Genomic DNA, 20,563 nt, shown 5'->3' on the forward strand with positions numbered 1-20,563 from the left:
CCCTGCAGGACAGCAGGGACCCGCTGTTGGCATTTTGGTGGTGGAGGGGTGGGACTGGCCACAGTGACTGGGTGTTCTGACACAGGCACATTGTGGGCAGGTGTCCACAGTGGCATCTGCTGGACCTGTCTGGGGTTGACCCATGTGCTCTTCCCTCTGGGATGCCCCATGGACCTACACACCCTATGTCAGGCTTGGGCCAGGACGTTTCCCCAGTGAAACCCAGCAGCCATAAGGAGAGTGCCCCTGGCAGGGGGACAGGTGGGAGTGAGCACACAATGTTCTGAGACCATTCAGGGAGGAGGCTGGGCAGCAGCCAAGTGGGAGACATGACTGGGCCTCAGACAGACGGAGAAGATGGCCAGGAATAGGCAGAGTGACCGGCAGGATTTCTGAGGATTGGGGATGTAGGTGTCAAAGGCTAGTAACAACCCCTTCCGCAGGCATTTGATGCTCGGGCCAGCTGCCCTGGCCACCTGCTAGCCTCTGTGAGGCCCATTCCTGTCTTCCCCTCAGTCCTGTGGCTGCCTCCTGGCTGAGTTCCTGTCATCTACTTCCCAAGTATGTTCTCTGCACTGTGTCACTGTGTGGAATCACTCACACATCCAGTGGCCAGCAGTGCTGCCCTGGGATGACGGCCCAAAGGAGCCTTCAGAAGTGCCCCTGGAAGGCAGCAGTCAAGGCTACGTGGGCATCACCTCAGGGCACAGGGACAAGAGCAACACGAGGGCCTTCATGCAGCATGAGTGGCAGCCTGTGCACCTTAAAAGCACCTTAAAGCACGGCACAAACCAAGAGAATTGAAAACATGTGTTCAAACAAAATGCACAGGCACATCCGTAACAGCACTGCTCACGACAGCCACAAGGGAGAAGCAACCCAAAGCCCGTCAATGGATGACTAGATAAAATGTGGTCCATCCATTATCCAACAGAACGTTATTTAGCCATAAAAATGAAGCACTGATACATGCTACAACGTGGAAAAACCTTGAAGACGTCAGGCTGAGTGAAAGAAACCAGACACAAAAGGACACATGATTCCATTTATATGAAATACCCAGAACAGGTAAATCCAAGAGTGACAGAAAGTAGATTAGTGGTTTTCTGGGGCTGGGGTAATGGGAATGGGGAGTGACTGCTAATGGAGATGGGGTCTCCTTTTGGGGTGATGAAAATGTTCTGGAACTAGACAGAGGTGCTGGTTGTACATAGTGAATTTAGTGCCACTGAATTGTAGATGTTTAAATGTTAATTTTATGTTATGTGACTTTCACCTCAAAAAGGAAGAAAAAAAAAAACCTAGGCACATAAAGGCTGACCCATGAGTTTTCTAAGAACACAGGGAATAGAACACCAGCCAAGCAAGAAAGTCTGCCTGTAGCAAGGGCCAGGACAGACAGTGCTGTGGGCCTCGCATGCCATGTCTCAGGGGTTTCCTCCCCTCTAGGCAGGGCTGGACTGAGGAACATCATCATTAGAGGGGAAAAGATGCAGGTTTCCACCAGGTCCTCCAGTCCAGGGCATCGGGTTCTGCATCCTCACACTCTGTAGTTTATAGCAGAAGTCTCTGTGGCCCCACTGGCTGGGTGGGGAAGGTTAGTCTTTGGGATGGCACATGTGAGGGGCAGACGGCACAACAAAGACACAGTGAGTGATGGCTCCCGCAAGTTATTTTACTTTGAATATATAGGAAAAGAAATCTACAAACGAGAAGCTATGTTCTATGGTTATGTCTTTTAAACATTTCTTGTATTTATAGAATTTTTTTCCTGATTAAAAGCACCAGCTGAAGATACAGGCTGCTAAAAACATAAGACACTGCAAACCCATTAAAAGACCGTATGCCAAACATACTTACTGAAAACCCTTTAAGGAAACAAAGACAATGCAACCAACAAATTTACCAACTGTGCCAGGCAGCCCTTTCCGATTTCCCTGCCTGTGCTCCCAATAAATGGGATGGGGAGTGCTTACCCAAGGGGGAGGACCCTGGCCTCACCCATGGGCGACTGGGGGGATCCAACAGGGTAAGGCAGCTGGCAACTCCTGGACCAACGTCCCCAGAACCGTATGCCCTGAGGGCCACCACTGCTCATAGGAGGAAGTGGGAGGCGCACACAAGGGGTCTGACCAGCTTTTTTGTTTTTTTGGCGGTACGCATGCCTCTCACTGTTGTGACCTCTCCCGTTGCGGAGCACAGGCGCCGGACACGCAGGCTCAGGGGCCATGGCTCACAGGCCTAGCCGCTCCGTGGCATGTGGGATCTTCCCGGACCGGGGCATGAACCCGTGACCCCTGCATCGACAGGCGGACTCTCAACCACTGCGCCACCAGGGAAGCCCTGGAGTTTTATTTATCTGTTTTTTCCTGAACACTTAGCTATATGACACTAGCTATAATGTCTCCCTGGGGGCTTGTTTGCGCTGTCTTCAGTTCTTATGATTGAGAAACTGTGAGGCACTGAATTTGGACTCACAGGAAGGTATTTATGACAGCTTTATGTAATTGAAAGGTGCTGCAGTGAAGGGGACATTCAAAGCTCACACACACGCACGCAAGCAGTACACGCGGGTTGGCTTCCATAAAGCTACAGTGGAATATTAAACATCGAGTACTGAATTCTTAACTGTAAACTTAAGAACTTAACCTTAACTTTACATATACATAGATAACAAAGTGGTCACTAAAAGCACTTTAACATCAGGACAGATGTTAAGTCTTGAGGTTCTTATTTCAACTGCTCTACATACAAAATGTCCTAGAAGCAAAGAAAGGTTTAAATAAATACACAGAGACAAGCATGATGTAAAGTGTGATTGAAGAAATGTGGGTCTGGAGAGGTTCGACAGTGTGGGGTCCTGGCCTGCAGGCGCAGCTTGTAGCAAGACAGGTGCTCTGTCCCTCGGGTGGAGGGGAGGACCTGGGGGGCACCCTTGAGGGGGGAGGAAGACAGGATGTGGACAGCTTATGACCAGATGTCAGACCCACATTTGCAGACCTCACTGGCCCAGTGGTGTCACCAAGGGGGCAGCCCCAGGGAGCATGGGAGAGGACCAGACTCTTTCGAGTGACCCAGGATGACACAGAGAGGACGGGTCCTCTTAGGACAAAACTCTGCCAGCTTGTCCCTTCAACCAGCCTGTCCCTTCAACCAGTAGCTCACTTGCATGCCTGTTGCGGGCCCCCAAGAAGCCAGTGGCCCACAGCAGGGAGGTCTGCTGACAGGCCTGCTTATGGCTAAGGCACACCCAGGCCTCAGGGCCCAGGCAGCTGACCTGAGCGATCCCAACATGCCTTCCTTCACGGACACCGAGGCTTCGAGAAACAGCCTTCACGGTGCTGGGTGACTAGACTTGAACCAACAAGCAGGTGTGACTAGCAAAACCACTCACCACCCCTCATCAGGGAGATGATCCCAGGTGCCGGAAGCTAAAGGCGGCAGCTGCTTTGACTACCCCCAACGTCACCATCACCTGGGGCACCTCCTCAACTATCCAAGAGGAGCACAGAACCAAGAATGGCTGGTTGGGCCTGGCAGAGCCTCCTGGGGTCCAGCTCAGGAAAGGTTTTCAATGCTGTTCTGAGACCCAAGGCAGGTAGGTTTCCCCCTCCTTCCCTCTGAAAACAGGGCAGGGGGCCAAGGGAATGGCTGCCTGCAGGCTGGTGGAGCTTCAGGTGTCTGCAAACATTCTCCGCAAAGGAGGCTGCAGAGCTGCCAGGAAGCAAGCCCCTATGATCCGGGACCCTGAGTTGGGTTGAGGAAGGTCCCTCTCCCCTGCTTCCTGCCCCGCACTATGGATGCTGACAGGGGGAGGGTGGCTGGTGCAAACACAGGAGTTTCTGCTCTGGGCGCCAGCTCTGTGAAGCCACACACACACACACACACACACACACACGCACACACACACGCACGCACACACGCGCACGCACACACGCGCACGCACACACGCGCACCCCCACGGCTGGACAGTGAATCCAGTCAAGGCTCAGATGTTTGGAAGCCAAGTTCCTGGGTCCCCCAGGGCCCCTAGCTAGAGGCCCCAGCTGCCAAAAGGATGGATGCTGGACAGAAAGGCAAGCTGAGAAAAGCATTGTGGCAGGACGTGCATTTTTTGTCCCTGACATGAGCAATGACTTCTTCCCTCTAATTTTGGGCCAGAAACTGGTGTCTTGCCTCTGGGCACTGGAAGCTGCCATGAGCAGAGGAAACACTCCAGCGCAGCATAGAGGCCCAGGCGATGGAAGTCAAGTGGCACCTCGGTGGTAAGAACCACCCCTGCATGCAGGATCAGGAGCTGGGCGGGGGCTGGCACTCCACTCCCCGCCCAGACACACTCTCTTGAAGATGTGACTCAGTCGTGGAAGCAGGACTGGCAGCTCAAGTCCACTTTGAAGGATGGCTCTGGAAAGTTGGCTCCAAAATCCCACCTGTGAGCCTCAGCACCTGGACTCCTGGCACTCGGCAAGAACGGCCAGCCGGCCCTTCCTGGGAAGATGGGAATTGGCCCTCCACACTCCCCAGGGACTTGGAAGCTCTGCAGACAGTCGGGAAAGAAGCCTGGGGACAGCCACGCCAGCACGTCTCTAAGGAAAGCTCAAGTGCCATCTGGGTGGAAGTCGGGGACACACCAGGCCCCACAGAGGCCCAAAGAAGCTGAGTGGCCCTGTCCAGGGGTCTCACAGGAGGCTGGCCAGGCTGGTGTTGGGTCCATTCTGAGCTTGGAACTGCACAGGAGGCGGGCCGTCTGTCCACTGTTGGGGAAGAGGACACACAAGTGAAGTCCTTCTTAGAGAGAAGCAGGGGTGTGCTGGGCCACATGTCTGCGCCTGGAATGCTGCCCTCCTCGGGCTGGTCACCAGCGAGGACCCTGCGTCTTCCACACTTGAGTCAGATGGGACCCCAGGAAGCAGCCTGCATCACCCACTTGGGTTGGTGCTATCTTGCCCATCCAAGGGGGCTCCTGAGGCCAGGCTGAGTTACGGATTGTTGGAGAGATGGAAGGAGATGGTAGCCAAGTGTGTACTTCCCTCCTCAGGAAGCGTGTCCCCCAGGGGCTACAGACCAGGTGAGCTGGCCCCAAGGAGCCAACCAGCACCCTCATTTTGTCTCTCCCACCCTATGCCCGTACCGTGATGAGGTTGTGCTCAGGGAGGCTGCATGCCTCGATGTGGTCCTGGAGCAGCTGCTGCGAGAAGTTCTGGTGCATCTGGGCGGCTTCATGGGCATCCATGGCATTCCCGCAGGCTTTGTTCAGGTCTGAGGGTGGGATACGCACAACGGATGGGCCTGCTTTGGCCTGCCACTGCCCCCACATCCTCCCCTTGGGTGGAGCCCTAAAGTCAAATCCCAGCTCTGCCAGTGGGTTGCTGTGTGCCTGGCACATCACCTGCCCTGAGCCCTGTGTCAAGGTCAGCAAAGCTCACTTGCCAGCAGCCCTCACATGTGCCCTCCTGTGTTCCTGAGTCCTTTGTCCTTGGAGGTGGATGAGCAACAAGGCCCATAGGGGCATATATAAGGGCTGGTAGGGCACTGAAAGTCCCTGGGGCTCCCTGTGGATGCAGCACTCAGCACTCCCAGGGATTTCCCGGCCAGCTAGCTCTTGGGCACCCAGGAGCCAACCGGGAGCAAGGCTCACTTCTGAGGCAGGAGGACTGAATAGGTGCATAAAGTCCACTGCAGATAGGATAGTCCACTGCCCTCTACCTCCTCCCCAGGTCCCTGGGTGAGTCTATGGACCTCAGTTTCACAACCTGTAAATGGGAGAGCAGCAGTAACAACAATGACACCTGCTGAGCACCCTGGCTCGTCCTGCCTGACAGAAATGACTGCCATCCCCATTCATGGGAAAGAAACTGAGGCCAAGTGCCAGGGCTCACAGCTCAATTCTTCACTCAGATGCCAAGAACTAGCCTTGTGGGTCCCAGAGAGACAGAATCAGATTCTGCATAGATCTCACTATGTGAACGAGCCCACTGCCCTCAAACAGGGCCTCCTGAGAAGCCTGAGAATGTGCTAGAACTGGGGCTATGGCCTGCAGAGGCCCAGTCTGAAGCAGAGGCTTAGCAAGGCTTACCTAGGATCCTCTAGCCTTTGGCTCTACCCAGAAGCCCCAATCTCTTACTCACCTCTTAGCAGGGCCGATGACCACAGCTGCACTGACATGTCTGGGATCTTGCTGGCTAGCTGCATGGCTGGCACCACCATGTTGTTACTCTCCTGTCGATCGAGAGCAGTAGAGGAGTCAAGGGCGGAGGTTGGTGGTAGAAAGGGCTGGTGGCAGGGACAGCGTGGGCCCCACCTGTGACCTCCTGCTGCTTGGCATATACCCACTCCTACTTCAGAGCCTATCTCAAATAACCCTCTCCGAAGTACTCCTCAACCACCTTGGAAAAATAAACTGCCCTCACGCCTCAGCTCTGCATGTGCCTCCTCCCTGGGGTACGGCCATGGGCAACTCTATGTGCCTTTGTCTTTCTAGCCAGAGGAAAAGGCACTGGTGGCAGTCAGCCCTGGACCCATATCAGGAGCTGATTAGAAATACAGATTCAGGGGTCCCAGGGCTGGGCAAAGGCAGCAGTCTGTCCTGGCAGGAGCAACAAGGGCTGAACGGACAAAAGAGAGAGGAAGAGAAGTTTCTCTTCTACGTACGAGCCTGCTCTTGTGCGACGCCATCTGGGACACACAGGGCTGTTGAGGCAGCAGGATGTTTGAACCCTCCAACCCTGACTCCACCACGTGATTGCAACAACGCCCCCAGCCCCTAATCCCCAGGAGGAGCTGAGTGAGAGCCGCTGGGGGCTGTAAACACCCATCCTTGACCCCACAGTGACCAGCAGCAGTGCTCTGACTCCACCCAGTCCAGAGACCACAGCCTGCTGGCCTAAATGTTGGGTTCAGGGTGACACTGGGAAAACTCCCAATGCGGCAATACCTTGCAGTCTGGGGGACACTTGGCATGTAGCCCAGACACATACAAATCCTCAAAACCAACTCCTGAGGCCCAGATTCAACATGGCCACGGTTGTGCAGGACATGCCACCACACAGACACAAAAGCCCAGTGACCTTATGCTGCCCTGAGATAAGCTCCAGGTGGGTCTCAAAACTTTTCAAAATTGAACCAAGCCCTTCTAAGACCTCAGAATGCACAGAACAGGAAAAACTACTCTCCCCCTCTAGGCCTGGGGCTGGGAGGGAGCTTCCAGGAGGGAGAGTCCCCCTTGGCTCAGGTTCCCCCATGACAGCTTGGGGCTGCCCCACAAAACCTGGGTTTGAAGAGCGGTGTGATCCTGAGAGCAGTCCTGTATGACACCACCCGCAAACTTGTAATGCCTAAGGACACTCTGGCCTGGCAGGCCCGGGGCAGGCAGTGTCTCCCCCAGACCTGGAGCTGCTTGAGGCGGGACCTGGGTTTGAGGACTCTTGGTGGCCCCACGTTACCCCACGTGGGCCCAGGCACAAAGGGAGCAGCAGAGGTTCCCAAATAAGCTCTATAATTTCCTCCGGGACTGTCCCAAACATGAACCAGATGCTGCAGCTGAAGAGCTGCTCTGCCCATCCTAAAGGCGGCTTCTGGACAAACAAGAGCCAACAAGGTCTGGGTTCTAAGCCTAGGTTTGCAGTTTGGGGCTGTGTCACTTTTTTTTTTTTAACTTTATTTATTTATTTTTTGGCCACGCCATACGGCATTCGGGATCTTAGTTCCCCAACTAGGGACTGAACCTGTGCCCCCTGCAGTGGAAGAGTGGAGTCTTAACCACTGGACTGCCAGGGAAGTCCCTTTTTAAAAATTTTTATTATTTTTTAAAAATTTGGGGCTGTGTGCCTTCAGTCTCCCCATCTGGCAACGAGGTAATCACAGCCACTGCACCAAGACACAAGGCAGTTGGCCTACACTCAGTGGAGCCTCACGTTGAGCACCTTGTCCCTGCCTAACCCCCAGATACACACTGAGGCCACTGCCCTCACTGTGCTCAGTGAGTAGTGTGACAGGTATTGTAGAAGGAGTGGAGCTACACTCAGAAGGGAGAACTTAGTACTGGTCCTCCTCCTTTCAGGGTGATGATACCCCACAGGGTTCAGGCCACAGCTACAGGGCATGTTGGCCTGGCAAATGCATACCACATGACTGTGGGGAAGGGGATGCACCAGGCTCCTTAAAAGCACGCACCCTTCAGAAGCCCCGGGGCTTGATCAGATAGAACTTTATGGGCCAAGACAAGTACGCTGCACTATCTGTCCCCAAAAAACAGCTGAAGTGCATTTGGCTAAACTACGGAGTTGATGCAGCTTAAAAATTCTCACTGCCATTAGAAAAAAGCTCCAACACAGTGGTGCACAGAAAGACCAGACATAAAATTATAAAACAGCCTGATAAACAAAACCTATGCATGGGCAGAGGCAGGCAATGGAAAAGAGCTGGAAGACACAAGACACGCGATGACTTTCTCCTTTGCTTCTCACACTTTCTATGAGAAATAAAATACATGCCGTATTTTATACTGACAAATGTTTTCTTTAAAAAATTAAAGACCCTGTATGGTCGATGGGTTAGAGCAGGTGAGATATACATACACCCCCAGATGGGGAGACTCGGAGTCAACTGATCCCACCAGAGACCAGTTGGCATGGGTGGGGACCAGGCCTAGGGGGGCACTGTTGGTGAGGGTAAAAACACAGAGTGCACTGAAGACACCATGTGTGATGGGCAGAGATGGAATCCTTGGGATTGTGACTGAGAGGACACACTCCTTCTCCCCAAGTATTAACAGGAAAGGGAACCTGCCCTCAGCCTTGCCAGTTTTGGGCAGCCTGACCAGCTCTAGCTCCACTGAGCCCTGGGGCTTTGCCTGACGACTGCCCATGACCAACACTGGCCCTGTCTGCCCCACAGATGCATCCTCCAGGGATCCAGAGCTCCCCCAGCCCTGCCTGCCCAGGCTGGCTGAGCCAGAGTGCCTCTGCCCTGGCTGAGCCTCACGGAGCAATGGTGGGTGAGGGGTCAGTGAGACGCGATCATTATGGGGCACAGAATGGGAGGCACTTCCTTGCTAGGTTCCCCCCACTAAGCACCACCCTGGCCCCATGCCCCTCAGCCTGACCCGACACTCACCCTATGGTTTCCCAACACATAGAAGATATGGCCCAGGAGCACAAGGGAGCAGGCTGTAAGCCGGTTCAGGTCCTCTGCATTGGACATCTTCAGGGTTTCCCGCAGAAATCGCCTTCATGAGAAGAACAGATGATGAGGCCCCATTGGGAGGCCTTTGGGGAAGAAAAAGCAGCAGTGGCCTTGAGGTCCTGAGCAGAGGGCCACCCACCCCATTGGGCAGTGGGTGGGAAGGGCAGGGACAGGGGACCTGGGCACATGCTGCTGGGGGAAGAGAAACACCGGGAGGTGCCGGGCACGAGGCCACCTGCCCTCTCCCAGTACTCACTTGGCCTCGTTATAGCGTCCCTGGAAGAAGGAGAAGAGCCCACGCACGTAGAAAGCTGCTGCTCGGAGGCAGTGCGAGCTGAGGGGAGAGCGGAGTGTCACACCTTGGTGGGGTTTTTGTGAAAGCAGCAGATTTACAAAAGGGGAGTGGGTGGGGGTGTATGAGGTGTTGGGGTACATGGGGCAGTCTAGGGCCCCACAGGTGCTCACGCCACCCCAAAGAGCAGAGAAAACATAAGATAGCTAGTAAAGTAGAACTCAGGGCCTGGGGCAGCCTACCTGACAGGGAAGCTGTGGTCTGGATTGATCCTCTCCAACAAACTGTACAGCTGTGAAAGAAATGTCTGCAAGTTAGGATAATTCCACATTTCTAAATATGAGAGCTCGGCCCCAGATATGCTAGTAAATTGACTAGGGCTGCCTGCAACTTCCTGAGGAACGTGCCCGTACCCCAAATCCCATGCCTGTAAGCAACCTGCTGGGAGAAGGGGCAGGACCTGCAACATCACTGACATCTTAGGTGCCCTTTGGCTGTCATATGGAGGGTGTGCTGGTGGATGAGGGCTGAAGTGGGCTGAGGCTTCACCCAGTACCCACACAGTCCCTTCAGGAGGCAGACAATGGGGTGGGGGTGGGGAGGAGACACAAGGGAACCAAACTCCTCCGAGACCACCAAGGCCACACCAGGCCCTCATGACCCTGCCCACTGTGCTTCCTGACTACTGGAGCAACTGCACTGGGCTTTCTTTCTTTTTTTAATAAATGAGGTGTTTTTAAAAAATTAATTATTTTTTTTGGGCTGTGTTGCGTCTTCGGTGCTGCACGTGGGCTTTCTCTAGTTGCGTCGAGCGGGGCCTACTCTTCGTTGTGATGCGTTGGCTTCTCATTGCTGTGGCTTCTCTTGTTGTGGAGCACGGGCTCTAGGCGGGTGGGCTCAGTAGTTGTGGCACACGGGCTCAGTTGCTCTGTGGCGTGTGGGATCTTCCCAGACCAGGGATTGAACCCATGTCCCCTGCATCGGCAGGCGGATTCTCAACCACTGTGCCACCAGGGAAGTCCTGCACTGGGCTTTCTACCCAAAGCATTCAAGCTAACCAATCACCTGGGAAGTCAGCTAGGCTTTTTGTAGCCAAGAGATGATAGTGGCCTGAACTAAGAAATGAAAGCCACAGGGGTGGAGACAAGTGGCTGAATCTGAGATACTCTAGAGGGGTCAGGTTGGGGGGGATTGCAGGGATAAGGGGGTGTTGCAAGGGGAACCTAGTGGGAGGGACTTATCCTGCGAGGTCAAGCTCTGGCCCACCTCCCCGCCTCAGCAGGTTGGGGCACCAGAACAACCTAGGGGCCTAGTGCAGACAGCTGCCCAAGCTGTTGCTCCTCATAACTGAGCCATGAGGCCTCACCAATGTTCTAGAACAGACATCTCAGGGTACAAGAAATTGGGTTTTTTTTCTGAGGGATTCAGTAAAGCTTGGCTCGTTTTCAGTAGGGAAAAGTGCTAACTGGCTATGGGAACGTTTCTGTCCTAGACTTGGCCTTCCCCCAGCCATGCCTACGCTCCGCTGCGTGGGACACCTTGTTGGAGGGCAAATACGCCAGGGCTGCTGAGATTTGCTGGTGCCCAGGACAACACTCCCCCCACGCCCCCCTCCAAGTAAGAGTTGAAACAAAGGATACCAAACATGAAGCATGTCACCTACTACCTCTTGGTGTCTATTTCCTTCCCGTATATACACACTCGCCAGATTGGTCACGATGAAGGCCCACAGCTCCTGGTGATTGGTGAGCTGGAATGGGAGACACAGGGCATTAGGGGGCTGGGCTGGGCAGTCATGTCACATGGGGGCCGCTTGGCGGCATCAGAGCCACCCAAACGCTCCACAGTGGCTACCTTGGAATCTCCTTATTATTTTCATTCAAACACACACCCCTTGCCTCCTAAACCCAAGGACAACAAAACTGTTAGTTCTTTTCATCATAAAACAATCACCCACGTTATGGGAAATTCCGGAAACAGAAAAGAAAAGCCAGTCACCCTGATCCTGCCCTCAGAACACACCACAGCTTGGTCTATTCTCTGCTGTCTCTCGGTCTGAGACCTGGCTGGGCCCTCCCTCTACGCCACAGGTGGTAACCCCAGGACCCGTGTGCTGACACAGCAGAGGAGTACGCTGATCCTCGGGGAGGCAGGGATCCTGCCTGGAAGAAGCCGAAGCTATTAGAGACCAGGAATGCTTCTAACGGCTGGTGGTGGACAGAGCCTGATCCCCAGTTCTTCTGGGGGGACAAGAACGGCCACGAGAGGGACCAAGCTGAGCGGGCTGAGCATTCCCAATGGGGCTGAGGGAGCGCAGCTGTGAAGGAGGCCAAGGGTGCCTGGGAAGCACAAACTCCACCTGGAGGCCCCTGGCAGGTGCCAAGGAGGTCCAGAGGGTCATCTGATCTGAGCAAAGATGCTCCAATATGTTTGTCATGGGACCACAGGAACAGCGTGTGGTTGGGGGTCACGCGGGGTTTGGGCCCAAGTCCTGGCTGCACCACCACCCCTCCCCCAGCCAGTGGGGAGGACTTCCTGGGACAACATACCATCCGTCGGGAATTTTGACGTTGAACCAAACAAGCAGCAGCCACTTGTGTAGGAACTGAGATGGGGAAGGAGGGTCCAAGAGACCTCCATAGGGCCGCGGGCAAGGTGGGGTGGTCCTGGCACCACTGTAGTGAGCAGCACCAGCCGACCAGTAGCTGTGACACAAGTCACAGCTGTGACACAAGTCAACGCCACCTGGCAGGCTATCAGGAAGACTGGGAATCGTGAGCGAAAGTGGCTGAACAGGCCATGGCACCAGCCCTGAGTCAGCTGGGGAAGCCCCACTGCAGGCTAGCCAGGAGCCCCCGTGCCCACAGCTATCCCTCATTAAGCTGTGCTGCGAGTGCTGGCCTTGTCTGCAGCTGAGCAGCACAAGACGTGACACAGAAAGCCCTGGATAAATGGTGCATCACTGTCACCACTGGCATCAGGCTGAATGCTGGTGGAGTCACCCGCTGACCATGGTTTTGTATGGCTGTTGTCCTCATCACAGACCACGCCCGACTCCTGAGAAGCACTGCCTGCCCCATAAAGCGAGGGCCGGCACCTTACCCGCAAAGCTGTGGTGAACTGGGCTTCAGCGTTGTCCATGCAGTTGACAGAGACACAATACAGGCCCTGGAAGAAGAAGATGCTGAGGGCTCAGAGCCACATGCAGCTTGCCCGGGGCTGCACAGCTGCACCCAGGCGAGCCTGACAAGTGACTCTACTGAGCTAGCTATATCTGAGCTTTACCCTGACAGACAGGGAGAAAGATGGCATGCTTAATTATTCCTGCCTCCCGGGACCTAAGTCAACTTGGACTTGATGACATGCTTGTCAGAGTGAAGTCCACAGGGAAGGTTCTGAATTCTGCCGGGGGTGGTGGTCAGAGGGTTACTCGCAGGGGTGGGGTTGGGGGCGGACAGCCCTCATGCACTCACCAGCAGTGTATGCAGCTGTGCTGCGTGGTTGGAGAAGAGCCGGGGGGATTGCTGGCACAGCTGACAGACCTGGGAGATCTGCCGGGAGAGAGCATGTCTGACATCACTTGGCCTGTAATGTGGGACCCAGTGTCCCCGCAGCATTGAGGAGAGACCCCAAAGCCGGTGGGTGTGCCCATGTCGTGCCCACTCTAACTTGGGCACAAAATCCCAGCGGATGTGCCCATTGTGAGGATTAGGCACAGCCTTGACCTCTTTGAGGATGGTGACCCTTGTCCATTACCCGCCGTCTCCCTTTCCAACTTGTGTCTCAGCTGTACAGTACCTTCACCCTTATCAAGGCCCCCATGCCCTTTCAGGAAGGTGGGCATCAGGGATTACGGATCACAGGGCAGGAGGAGTGCTAGAACTGCCGTCAGGGGACCCTAAAACTCCAGACCCCATGTTCCTTGGGCATGCCAACTTTTAGGTAAAAGGCTCTGATCAGTTGTGTCCACACAGGGTCGTGGACTGCCAAGTTATAGTCATATGACAGATGACGTCCTGCTGACACACACTGGCAACACATTTACATTCTCCCACACGACACCCTCCGAGACCCAGCAAACTCAAACCACTCTACCCCTCAGCCTTCCCACCCTGTGTGTGTGCAGCCCCCAGTGGCCTCACCTCCTGAAGCGCTGTGGCCTTGTGTCCTGTGACGAGCCTGCACATGATGATGTGCTCGAGCAGGATTACTTGGAAGGAGGACAGAATGGGGCTGCAGTCGAGCACTGGGGGTGAGAGGCAGGGGTAAGCATTCGAAGCGTGGGCAGAGGAGACAACTGAGGAGACAGTGACCCCTGCCTCCTAGGGGCTTCGAGCCCTCCGGCCACACCGGGCCCATAGATACCTGGGTCTGAGCCCACTTGCTCCGCTGGACATTGGCCCAGCACCCAGTCTGTCACCTTGCTCGGTGTCCACAGCACCCTTAAGCGAGGGGGTGCATCTCCCTGTCTAGGTGAGGAAACAGGCTCATAGCAGGCTTTGGTAACCAGAGTATTGTAAGAGCAAGAAATTCTGGAGGGATCTGTCTTCCATCCTCACCACACCCCGACCCAGCTGAGTGCTCAAGGGCACTCTGGACACAACACATTCTAGAAATGCTGAAGTTGTCTGGGAGACTGAGACCACGTGATAGGCCTCAGGCAACAGTGGGGGGACCCTAGCTTCTGGCTGCCCCAAGCGGCTGTCCTCACATTGGAACCAGACAGCACTTTCCCAACTCATCTGAAGGGAAAGAACCGCAGCCCCCGCAGGCGTCGTTGGTTCTCTGGCTCTAAGGCTCTTCCCCAGCAGCACTGACAAGGGCACAGGGAATGAATGAGGTTAACAGGCGCACAAGCCAGCCAGGGATGTGTGGGGCCCTGGGTTCCTACTAGTCAAAGGTCCTTGATCTCACAGGATGGATTAGTCAAGCATCCAGGAAGAACCCAGGGCCTCCAGAGGACCTGCTGTCAGTCAGTTCCAATCCCAACCTCACCCTGAACACCATCCACATCACGATACTGATAATAGACAGCAAAAGCAGCCAACACCTGTTTCAACTGAGCACTGCCGCCCCAGCAGCCCCCAGTGGAGTCCCGCTAACCCTCGTGGCTATCTTGCGCAGTGAGGGGGACAGGACAGAGACGGCACAACCACCCCACAACACAACCCCTTGGGGATCAAGGATCCAGTCCAGGCCTGGCCTGCTCTGCCCGAACCTGGATCGTCCCCATCTGCCAACTGGCGTAACACGACCCATGGGGCAGGGACCTGTGCTGCAGTCTTTAAAGGTCCTTCAGGCCCAGCATAGGAGGTGGTGATCGGGCCGCCCCCCAGGGGGCTACTTGACCCACTGAGCCCCACAGAGCCTGACTTACTCTTGAGCTTCTCCAGCTGCATGAGAGCCTTGTCTGTGTACTTCTGTGCCTTCTCTAGGTAGCCGGCTTGCATGGAGTGCATCACAGTCACCTGGTGACAAGATCAGATGGTGGTGGTCACTGGGGCCCTCTCCTCTCTCACCTGGGCCACCAGGCCCCGGCCCCTCCAGGGACTCACCAGGTAGACAAGCACGCACATGTGCTCCTTAGGCAGCCAGTGGAAGAGGTCAGCGGGGTTGCTGGGCAGGATCTCATCATCGTGCAGTGTGGAGATGGTCTGGATGCACTGCTGCAGCTGCTTCAGGCATGGCTTCACACTCTTTACCTGCAGCAGGCAGACAGCAATGCACACCTGAGCACCCGTCTGCTCCTATCAGGTGCCAACCACTCTTAGGAGGCAGATCCCCACAGTGGCAGCTAGCCAGGTCCTGCCTGCCCATCGGCCCGTCAGCCCTTCCTTCCCGGGAACTCCTACCACACCCACCACTTGCAGGAAGCCCATCCCCCCAGATGGGTCAGCCAGCTTTCAAGGCACAGGGCAGGGCCAGGAGGGTCATCTGTGGCACTGAGGCTCCACCCCCCCCCCAGCACAGGGCCCAACACCAAGGCCTGGGAAAGGCCTGTTCAAAGACCCTGCTCCAGCCACATTTTCTCCTTCCTGCAGTGACCCCAAGAGAGGAGGACACGGCTGGTTATCCTGGGGGGTGTGAAGTGGCCACTCGGAGTCCTGCAGGTGCCGTGGTTTATACAGACTGGCCTTTCTGCACCAGGAAGCCCCATCCCGAGGCCCTACAGGCCATCTCCACAGCTGTCAGCACCCTGTGAGAATTTGCACTGTGCTCCTATGTGTTGACTGAAGTGCTCGGCCCAACAAGCAAAGGTGGGTGTGCGTGGGGGAACTGAGGAAGCGTGACAGGGTGGGGAGGGTGCGTGGAGCAGCACCTGTCCAAAAGGCTGAGACGTTCCCCCACGTACAGGTACAGCTGCTCCTCAACCATATGAGGGTTATGGGCTTTTTGTGTATGTGCCTCAAACACAGCTGATTTTGTTAGTCCCTTCTCAACTCCCACAAAGCTGTCATTAACTGGGGGGTGGTGGACAGACACTGCTTGAGCACCTGCTGTATGCCAGGCACCATGCCAGAATCCCCAGTGTATTTTCTTGGATTCCCCAAACTGCCCTCAAGGTCATTTGACCATTCACACACTGAGTAGATGTGTGTGAGGTCACAGCTATTCCCGCTATAAGGGCAGAAATGGGACAGACCCATTCCGTGAGTGCCCTCTGTCCACAGAGGCACAGTACTCATGCCAGAGCACGACAGGGCTGTGGGGGAATCGAGCCCCGAATGACAGACGTGCCCAGTGGTGAGGGACAGGAGGAAATCACAGAGCTGATGTCTTAGCTTACAGGCCCACGCACCACCTGCCTCCTCCCCAGCAGCCCTCAGGTGAGAGGCACTACATACCTGCCCAGCATCCAAGTAGTGGGTCACCTGGAGCACCAGGAAGAAGACACGCAGAGACTCTTTCTGGATGGGGTTCCCTTGCCAGTTCTCAACTATCTGTCCACAGAGGGTCAGTAGTGGGTGGACTTCCTGCAACTTGCGCTCCATCAACAATAGCTGGGGAGGGAGAGGTGCACGTAATGGGAGACCCTCCTGGTACAAAGGACTGCCACCCGCCTGCCCACGCGCTGTGGGACTGCTGGCACCATGAAGGGAGGGTGCATAGCCGGGCTGGAACCCAGGTCTAGGCAGCTCCAACCCAGGCTGCTCTTCCATCAGCACAGATCCCACAACCTGGAACCTGAGTTTTACCTCTGAATCCAGCTGGGGGACACAGGCCTGCCCCTCGTGGCTGCCTGCCATGCGTGAGGGTCTGGGCGCCTGAGGGGCCACAACATGGCAAGCAGGCGAGGCTTTGGCAGACCTCATGGGGACCCGGCCTCACGTCCACCATACCAGTCCCATCCCATCCAGCCTCCACTTACCATCCCTTTGCTGAGCAGGAACAGTGCCCTGGAAAAGAGAGGGGTAGTCAGGTCTGGGAGACTCAGGCACCCCCTGGGATGACTGTGCCATCTCAACATTCACAGGAACCTAACGAGCCACCTCTGGGACAGTTAAATGGATGACAATGGACCCTGGCCAATTAGGTCTGTTTTATTTATAAGAGGGCTCTATTTTGTTCTATTCTATTTGTCTTTAGCTTTTTCCTGTTTAGACACTCGTGTGGTTCAAAAGCTCAGAAAGCAGAAACATGTGCTCAGAAAGCACAGAGGGGCAGGGTACAGGACAGCACATCCACCATAACCTTACTCTCGCTGACACAGCAGATCACAGGTTCCATGTCTGGGGACAGCACAGGGTGAGGCAAGGAGAGAAGGCGGGTAAGTAATCAGCCTCAGGTGCCCGAACCGAAATCTGCACCTCACCGTGGCCCCTCTGTGCCCCCACCTCCTTGCCTATAACCAGCCAAGCCCCCTTGGGCTCTCCTGAGGGCTAAGGGGATGAAACTCAGGAAGCCTAGGCATGTCAGCAGCCTCGCTGCCCGCTGTCCCCACCCTCAAGGGTGGCGTGGCCAGGAGATTTCTACTGTCTCTCTTAAATCTTTCTGCACTTTCTAATAAACAAGCACGTACTGCTGTCATCAGCAAGAAAAATAATAAAATGAACACATTAAAAGGTTTACGAGACTGCCAAAAGACAGAGGAGGGCAGCCCAGCCTCACCCCAGTGCCTCGGGGCTGCTCACGGCACTGGCGTTGGGACAGGCTTTTAGGATCGGCTGTTGGGCTGTCGTCACAGTTTGTTCAACATCTAAGTCTTTGTCCTGCCAGTCTGTGCAGAGTCCCCATGTACAGCAGCTGACACCCCGTCAAATGGGCATCATTCCAGGTGAGTAGACTGAGGTAGAGAGGGGTGTCCCAGTCACACAGTGAGAGATGTCTATACTCCCAGCCACCTCGCCATTCCTTGTTGTTACCTCACGGTGTGGACACTCTAGGGTCTACTGTCTGACTGCTGAAATCTAAGGCCTCGAACTTCACGTCAAGGTTCCCATATTGTCACATCACTAGGCCATATGCCCAAGATCAGAAGTTCTGTGTCAGGCGACCTGTAGGCGTCATGCCCTAGTGAGGCCCACCCAGGTCCCCTGCCCACAGTGGTACAGAGACCTGTTTGAGGACACTTGTGACTGAACATGTGCAGTGTGTGGCCATCCCCATGCCCTGCAAGGCATGAGTGTCACCCTGAATCCAGTGATGGCCACAGCACGAGGAGGATAAGACGGGCCAGGAACACAGACCAGACTGTGTGACAGTGTCCATCCCAGGGCAGGTTGGTCGAGGGATGACAGCCTGTGGGGAACTGTGTGGACCCCTGTGAGCACTTGCAAGTCCAGAGCTTAGAGAATGGAGTTAGGGACTGTTCTGTCCCAATAACCCCATGGGACAAGCTTAGATTTTGTGTTTCCAGAATCCCAATGCACAATAGAATAAGAGTGCTGCTACCTGGAGTCTGGAATCCTACTACAGAGGATTCTTCTCTTTAGGGGAAAAAGAGACAGACTGGAGGCTCTCTTAGAGGGCACACAGTGAAGCACTGGTGGCCTCTGACCCCTGACCCCAACCCCAGGGCATTAGCCTCCAGGTAGTCTAAGCAGTTTCACGCATAACATGAACCTATGTCCCTTCTTTTACACAAATGTCCACTTACTCTGTCTCCTGTTATGTATCTAAAAACTCCTGGGTGTCCCCTGAGTGGGGACACTGGTTGCCAAGCACGCTGCCCACACTCTCTACAAGCACCACTCTTGCACTGCACCAGGAAGGGGATCAACCCAGAAAATCATACGAGCCCTTTTTATTTCAAGAGATACTAGAAACGTGCAAGTGCTGATGGTGCTGAGAATGCCAGCTGCCCCTCACCCTCACAGTCAACTCAACTTCTTACTTCATGAATCGATGGGGCACAGCATCTCGGTGCTGCCTTAATTTGCATGTCTCTTACTATGTATAAGGGTGGCCATCGTTTCATGCTGAAATGCCATTTCTATTTGTTGTCCAGGATCAAGATGGCCAAATTCTTTCCAAGTAAGAGGAGGAGGGGCCAGGGAGAGAGTGCCTACCGTGTGTACTCAGATCCCACCACCCGGGCGTACTCGGCCCCCACACCCAGGAGGTCACAGGCTGACACCAGGTCCTTCTCAAGTGTGTGCAGTTGCTGAAAAGAAGAAAGAACAATGACCCTCATTTCCAAACCACTTGCTTTACAGTACCTGACCTTATGGCTGGCGAGTTAAACTGAACCTCCCTACATCAACAAAATTGCCTCAGTGTCAGTTTTCAGCTAAACTAAGCATATTATCTCATCAACAGTGTTTGGGTACAGAACTCCACTTCATTTATAGTGTACATCATCTAAGCTTAATGGTGCATACAGCCAGCAGTTAACACTCACAGGTGCAGACCCCTCCAAGGCTGTGCGAGTATGTTTGAATGCTTCCCAGGTCACCTTCAGGGGGTGGTCACTAGGGGAGCAGCCAGAGGAGCCTCAAACAAGGAGAGACTCTTTCAGGGGTAAGTACCTATGGGAGTTTCAAACCCAGGAGCCTTGACAGGCTGAAAGGCAGGGGCACCTGTGGAGCCTTGGTTGAGATCTTGGGATCCGTGCTCACAGCACAAACCAATACTGTGACCTGAGGCAGGTGACTCACCGCCTGGCCTGCTTCCTCCTCTGCCAGCAGGCACAAAAGCACATGGAGGATAAAAGGAGGACAGTGCACGTGCAGGGCAGAAAAAAGCCTGGAGGGAAGGCAGGGGCCCAGGCTAGGTGAGCTCTTCTCAGCAGGGGACCCTCTGAGCCAAATCCTCCTGGCATTAATGCTCCCCCAGGGAGCAGGGGACACTTGCAGCCCAGCACCCACTGTGTGTTCAGGCAGGTGATGGAGCTTTATCATGGAGGGTGGGCGAGAGGTGGCCTGGTGGGTAGGCTGTGTCAGGGTCAGGAGAGGATAGAGGATGGCCAGTGCTGGGGAGGTGTGGGCAGACCCCGATGAAGAGGCACTCCTCATGAAGGAGTCTACCCAGCCCCCGGCCCCCACTGTAGCCAGGAAAGCCCAGCCTAGAGAGCCCCTCACCACCTGAGCATCTCAGAGTGCAGGGACCAGGCACCACCTACATCTGAGGAGCTTAAGGGAGGCTGAGGGCAGAGGGGCTGTGTGGAGACCAGGGTGAGGCTATACCCCAGCAGGCCCCAAAAGTGGGCTCTAGGAGAAAAGGCTTGACTCCAGCATTTCTTGCCCAATAGGCAGTCCCTTGGAATCTCTGCACAGCTCTCAGAAAACAGAGTGGACCTCTGGCAAGAAATGCTCCCTAAATTTTGATGAATGCAGGCCAAAGGGAGCAACAGGAGGGAGGGGAACATGAAGACTAGGCCCCAAGTCAGCTCCAGGGGAAGGACACTCCCACCAATCACCCCAGGTGCTGCTGAGTGAGAGGCCCACCCTGGGAGTACCGCCTCCTGGCGACAGTCTGGAGGGGACTTGTGAGCAGGTCAAAGAAATGTTCCTGTGTCCCCATCCGCTCAGTACAGCAGCCTGAGGAAGACCCGTGTGTCCCAGAGTCTGCTTATTTGTACTTGAGGCAGCTGTGCCCCAAGGTCACGGCCCCCAACAGGCACCCACGCATCTTAGCCAGGCCCACAGT

At 55.0% G+C, this 20,563-nt stretch overlaps 1 protein-coding gene across 4 annotated transcripts in view; it reads right to left on the reverse strand.

The window, feature by feature from the left end:
- Positions 1 to 1,654: 1,654 nt before the first annotated feature.
- MAU2 (MAU2 sister chromatid cohesion factor) overlaps positions 1,655 to 20,563 on the reverse strand; it is a 34,297-nt gene continuing 15,388 nt past the window's right edge. The window contains exons 5-19 of one of the 4 annotated variants that reach the window (XM_033401363.2): positions 18,985 to 19,079; positions 16,845 to 16,872; positions 16,321 to 16,476; positions 15,031 to 15,177; positions 14,853 to 14,943; positions 13,618 to 13,721; positions 12,949 to 13,026; positions 12,578 to 12,643; positions 11,142 to 11,225; positions 9,718 to 9,767; positions 9,440 to 9,517; positions 9,115 to 9,226; positions 6,129 to 6,219; positions 5,132 to 5,259; positions 1,655 to 4,754 (exon numbers count right to left, since the gene is read on the reverse strand). In XM_033401363.2, coding sequence (XP_033257254.1) covers positions 4,680 to 4,754; positions 5,132 to 5,259; positions 6,129 to 6,219; positions 9,115 to 9,226; positions 9,440 to 9,517; positions 9,718 to 9,767; positions 11,142 to 11,225; positions 12,578 to 12,643; positions 12,949 to 13,026; positions 13,618 to 13,721; positions 14,853 to 14,943; positions 15,031 to 15,177; positions 16,321 to 16,476; positions 16,845 to 16,872; positions 18,985 to 19,079 — 1,383 coding nt within the window. In that variant the 3' untranslated portion in view covers positions 1,655 to 4,679. Of the gene's footprint in view, positions 4,755 to 5,131; positions 5,260 to 6,128; positions 6,220 to 9,114; positions 9,227 to 9,439; positions 9,518 to 9,717; positions 9,768 to 11,138; positions 11,226 to 12,577; positions 12,644 to 12,948; positions 13,027 to 13,617; positions 13,722 to 14,852; positions 14,944 to 15,030; positions 15,178 to 16,320; positions 16,477 to 16,844; positions 16,873 to 18,984; positions 19,080 to 20,563 lie in introns of all 4 variants that reach the window. The other 3 variants (XM_004277496.4, XM_049708266.1, XM_049708265.1) reach the window with 3 other exon arrangements.

Source organism: Orcinus orca, chromosome 3 (assembly GCF_937001465.1).
Source record: "Orcinus orca chromosome 3, mOrcOrc1.1, whole genome shotgun sequence".
Taxonomy (NCBI): Eukaryota; Metazoa; Chordata; class Mammalia; order Artiodactyla; family Delphinidae; genus Orcinus; species Orcinus orca.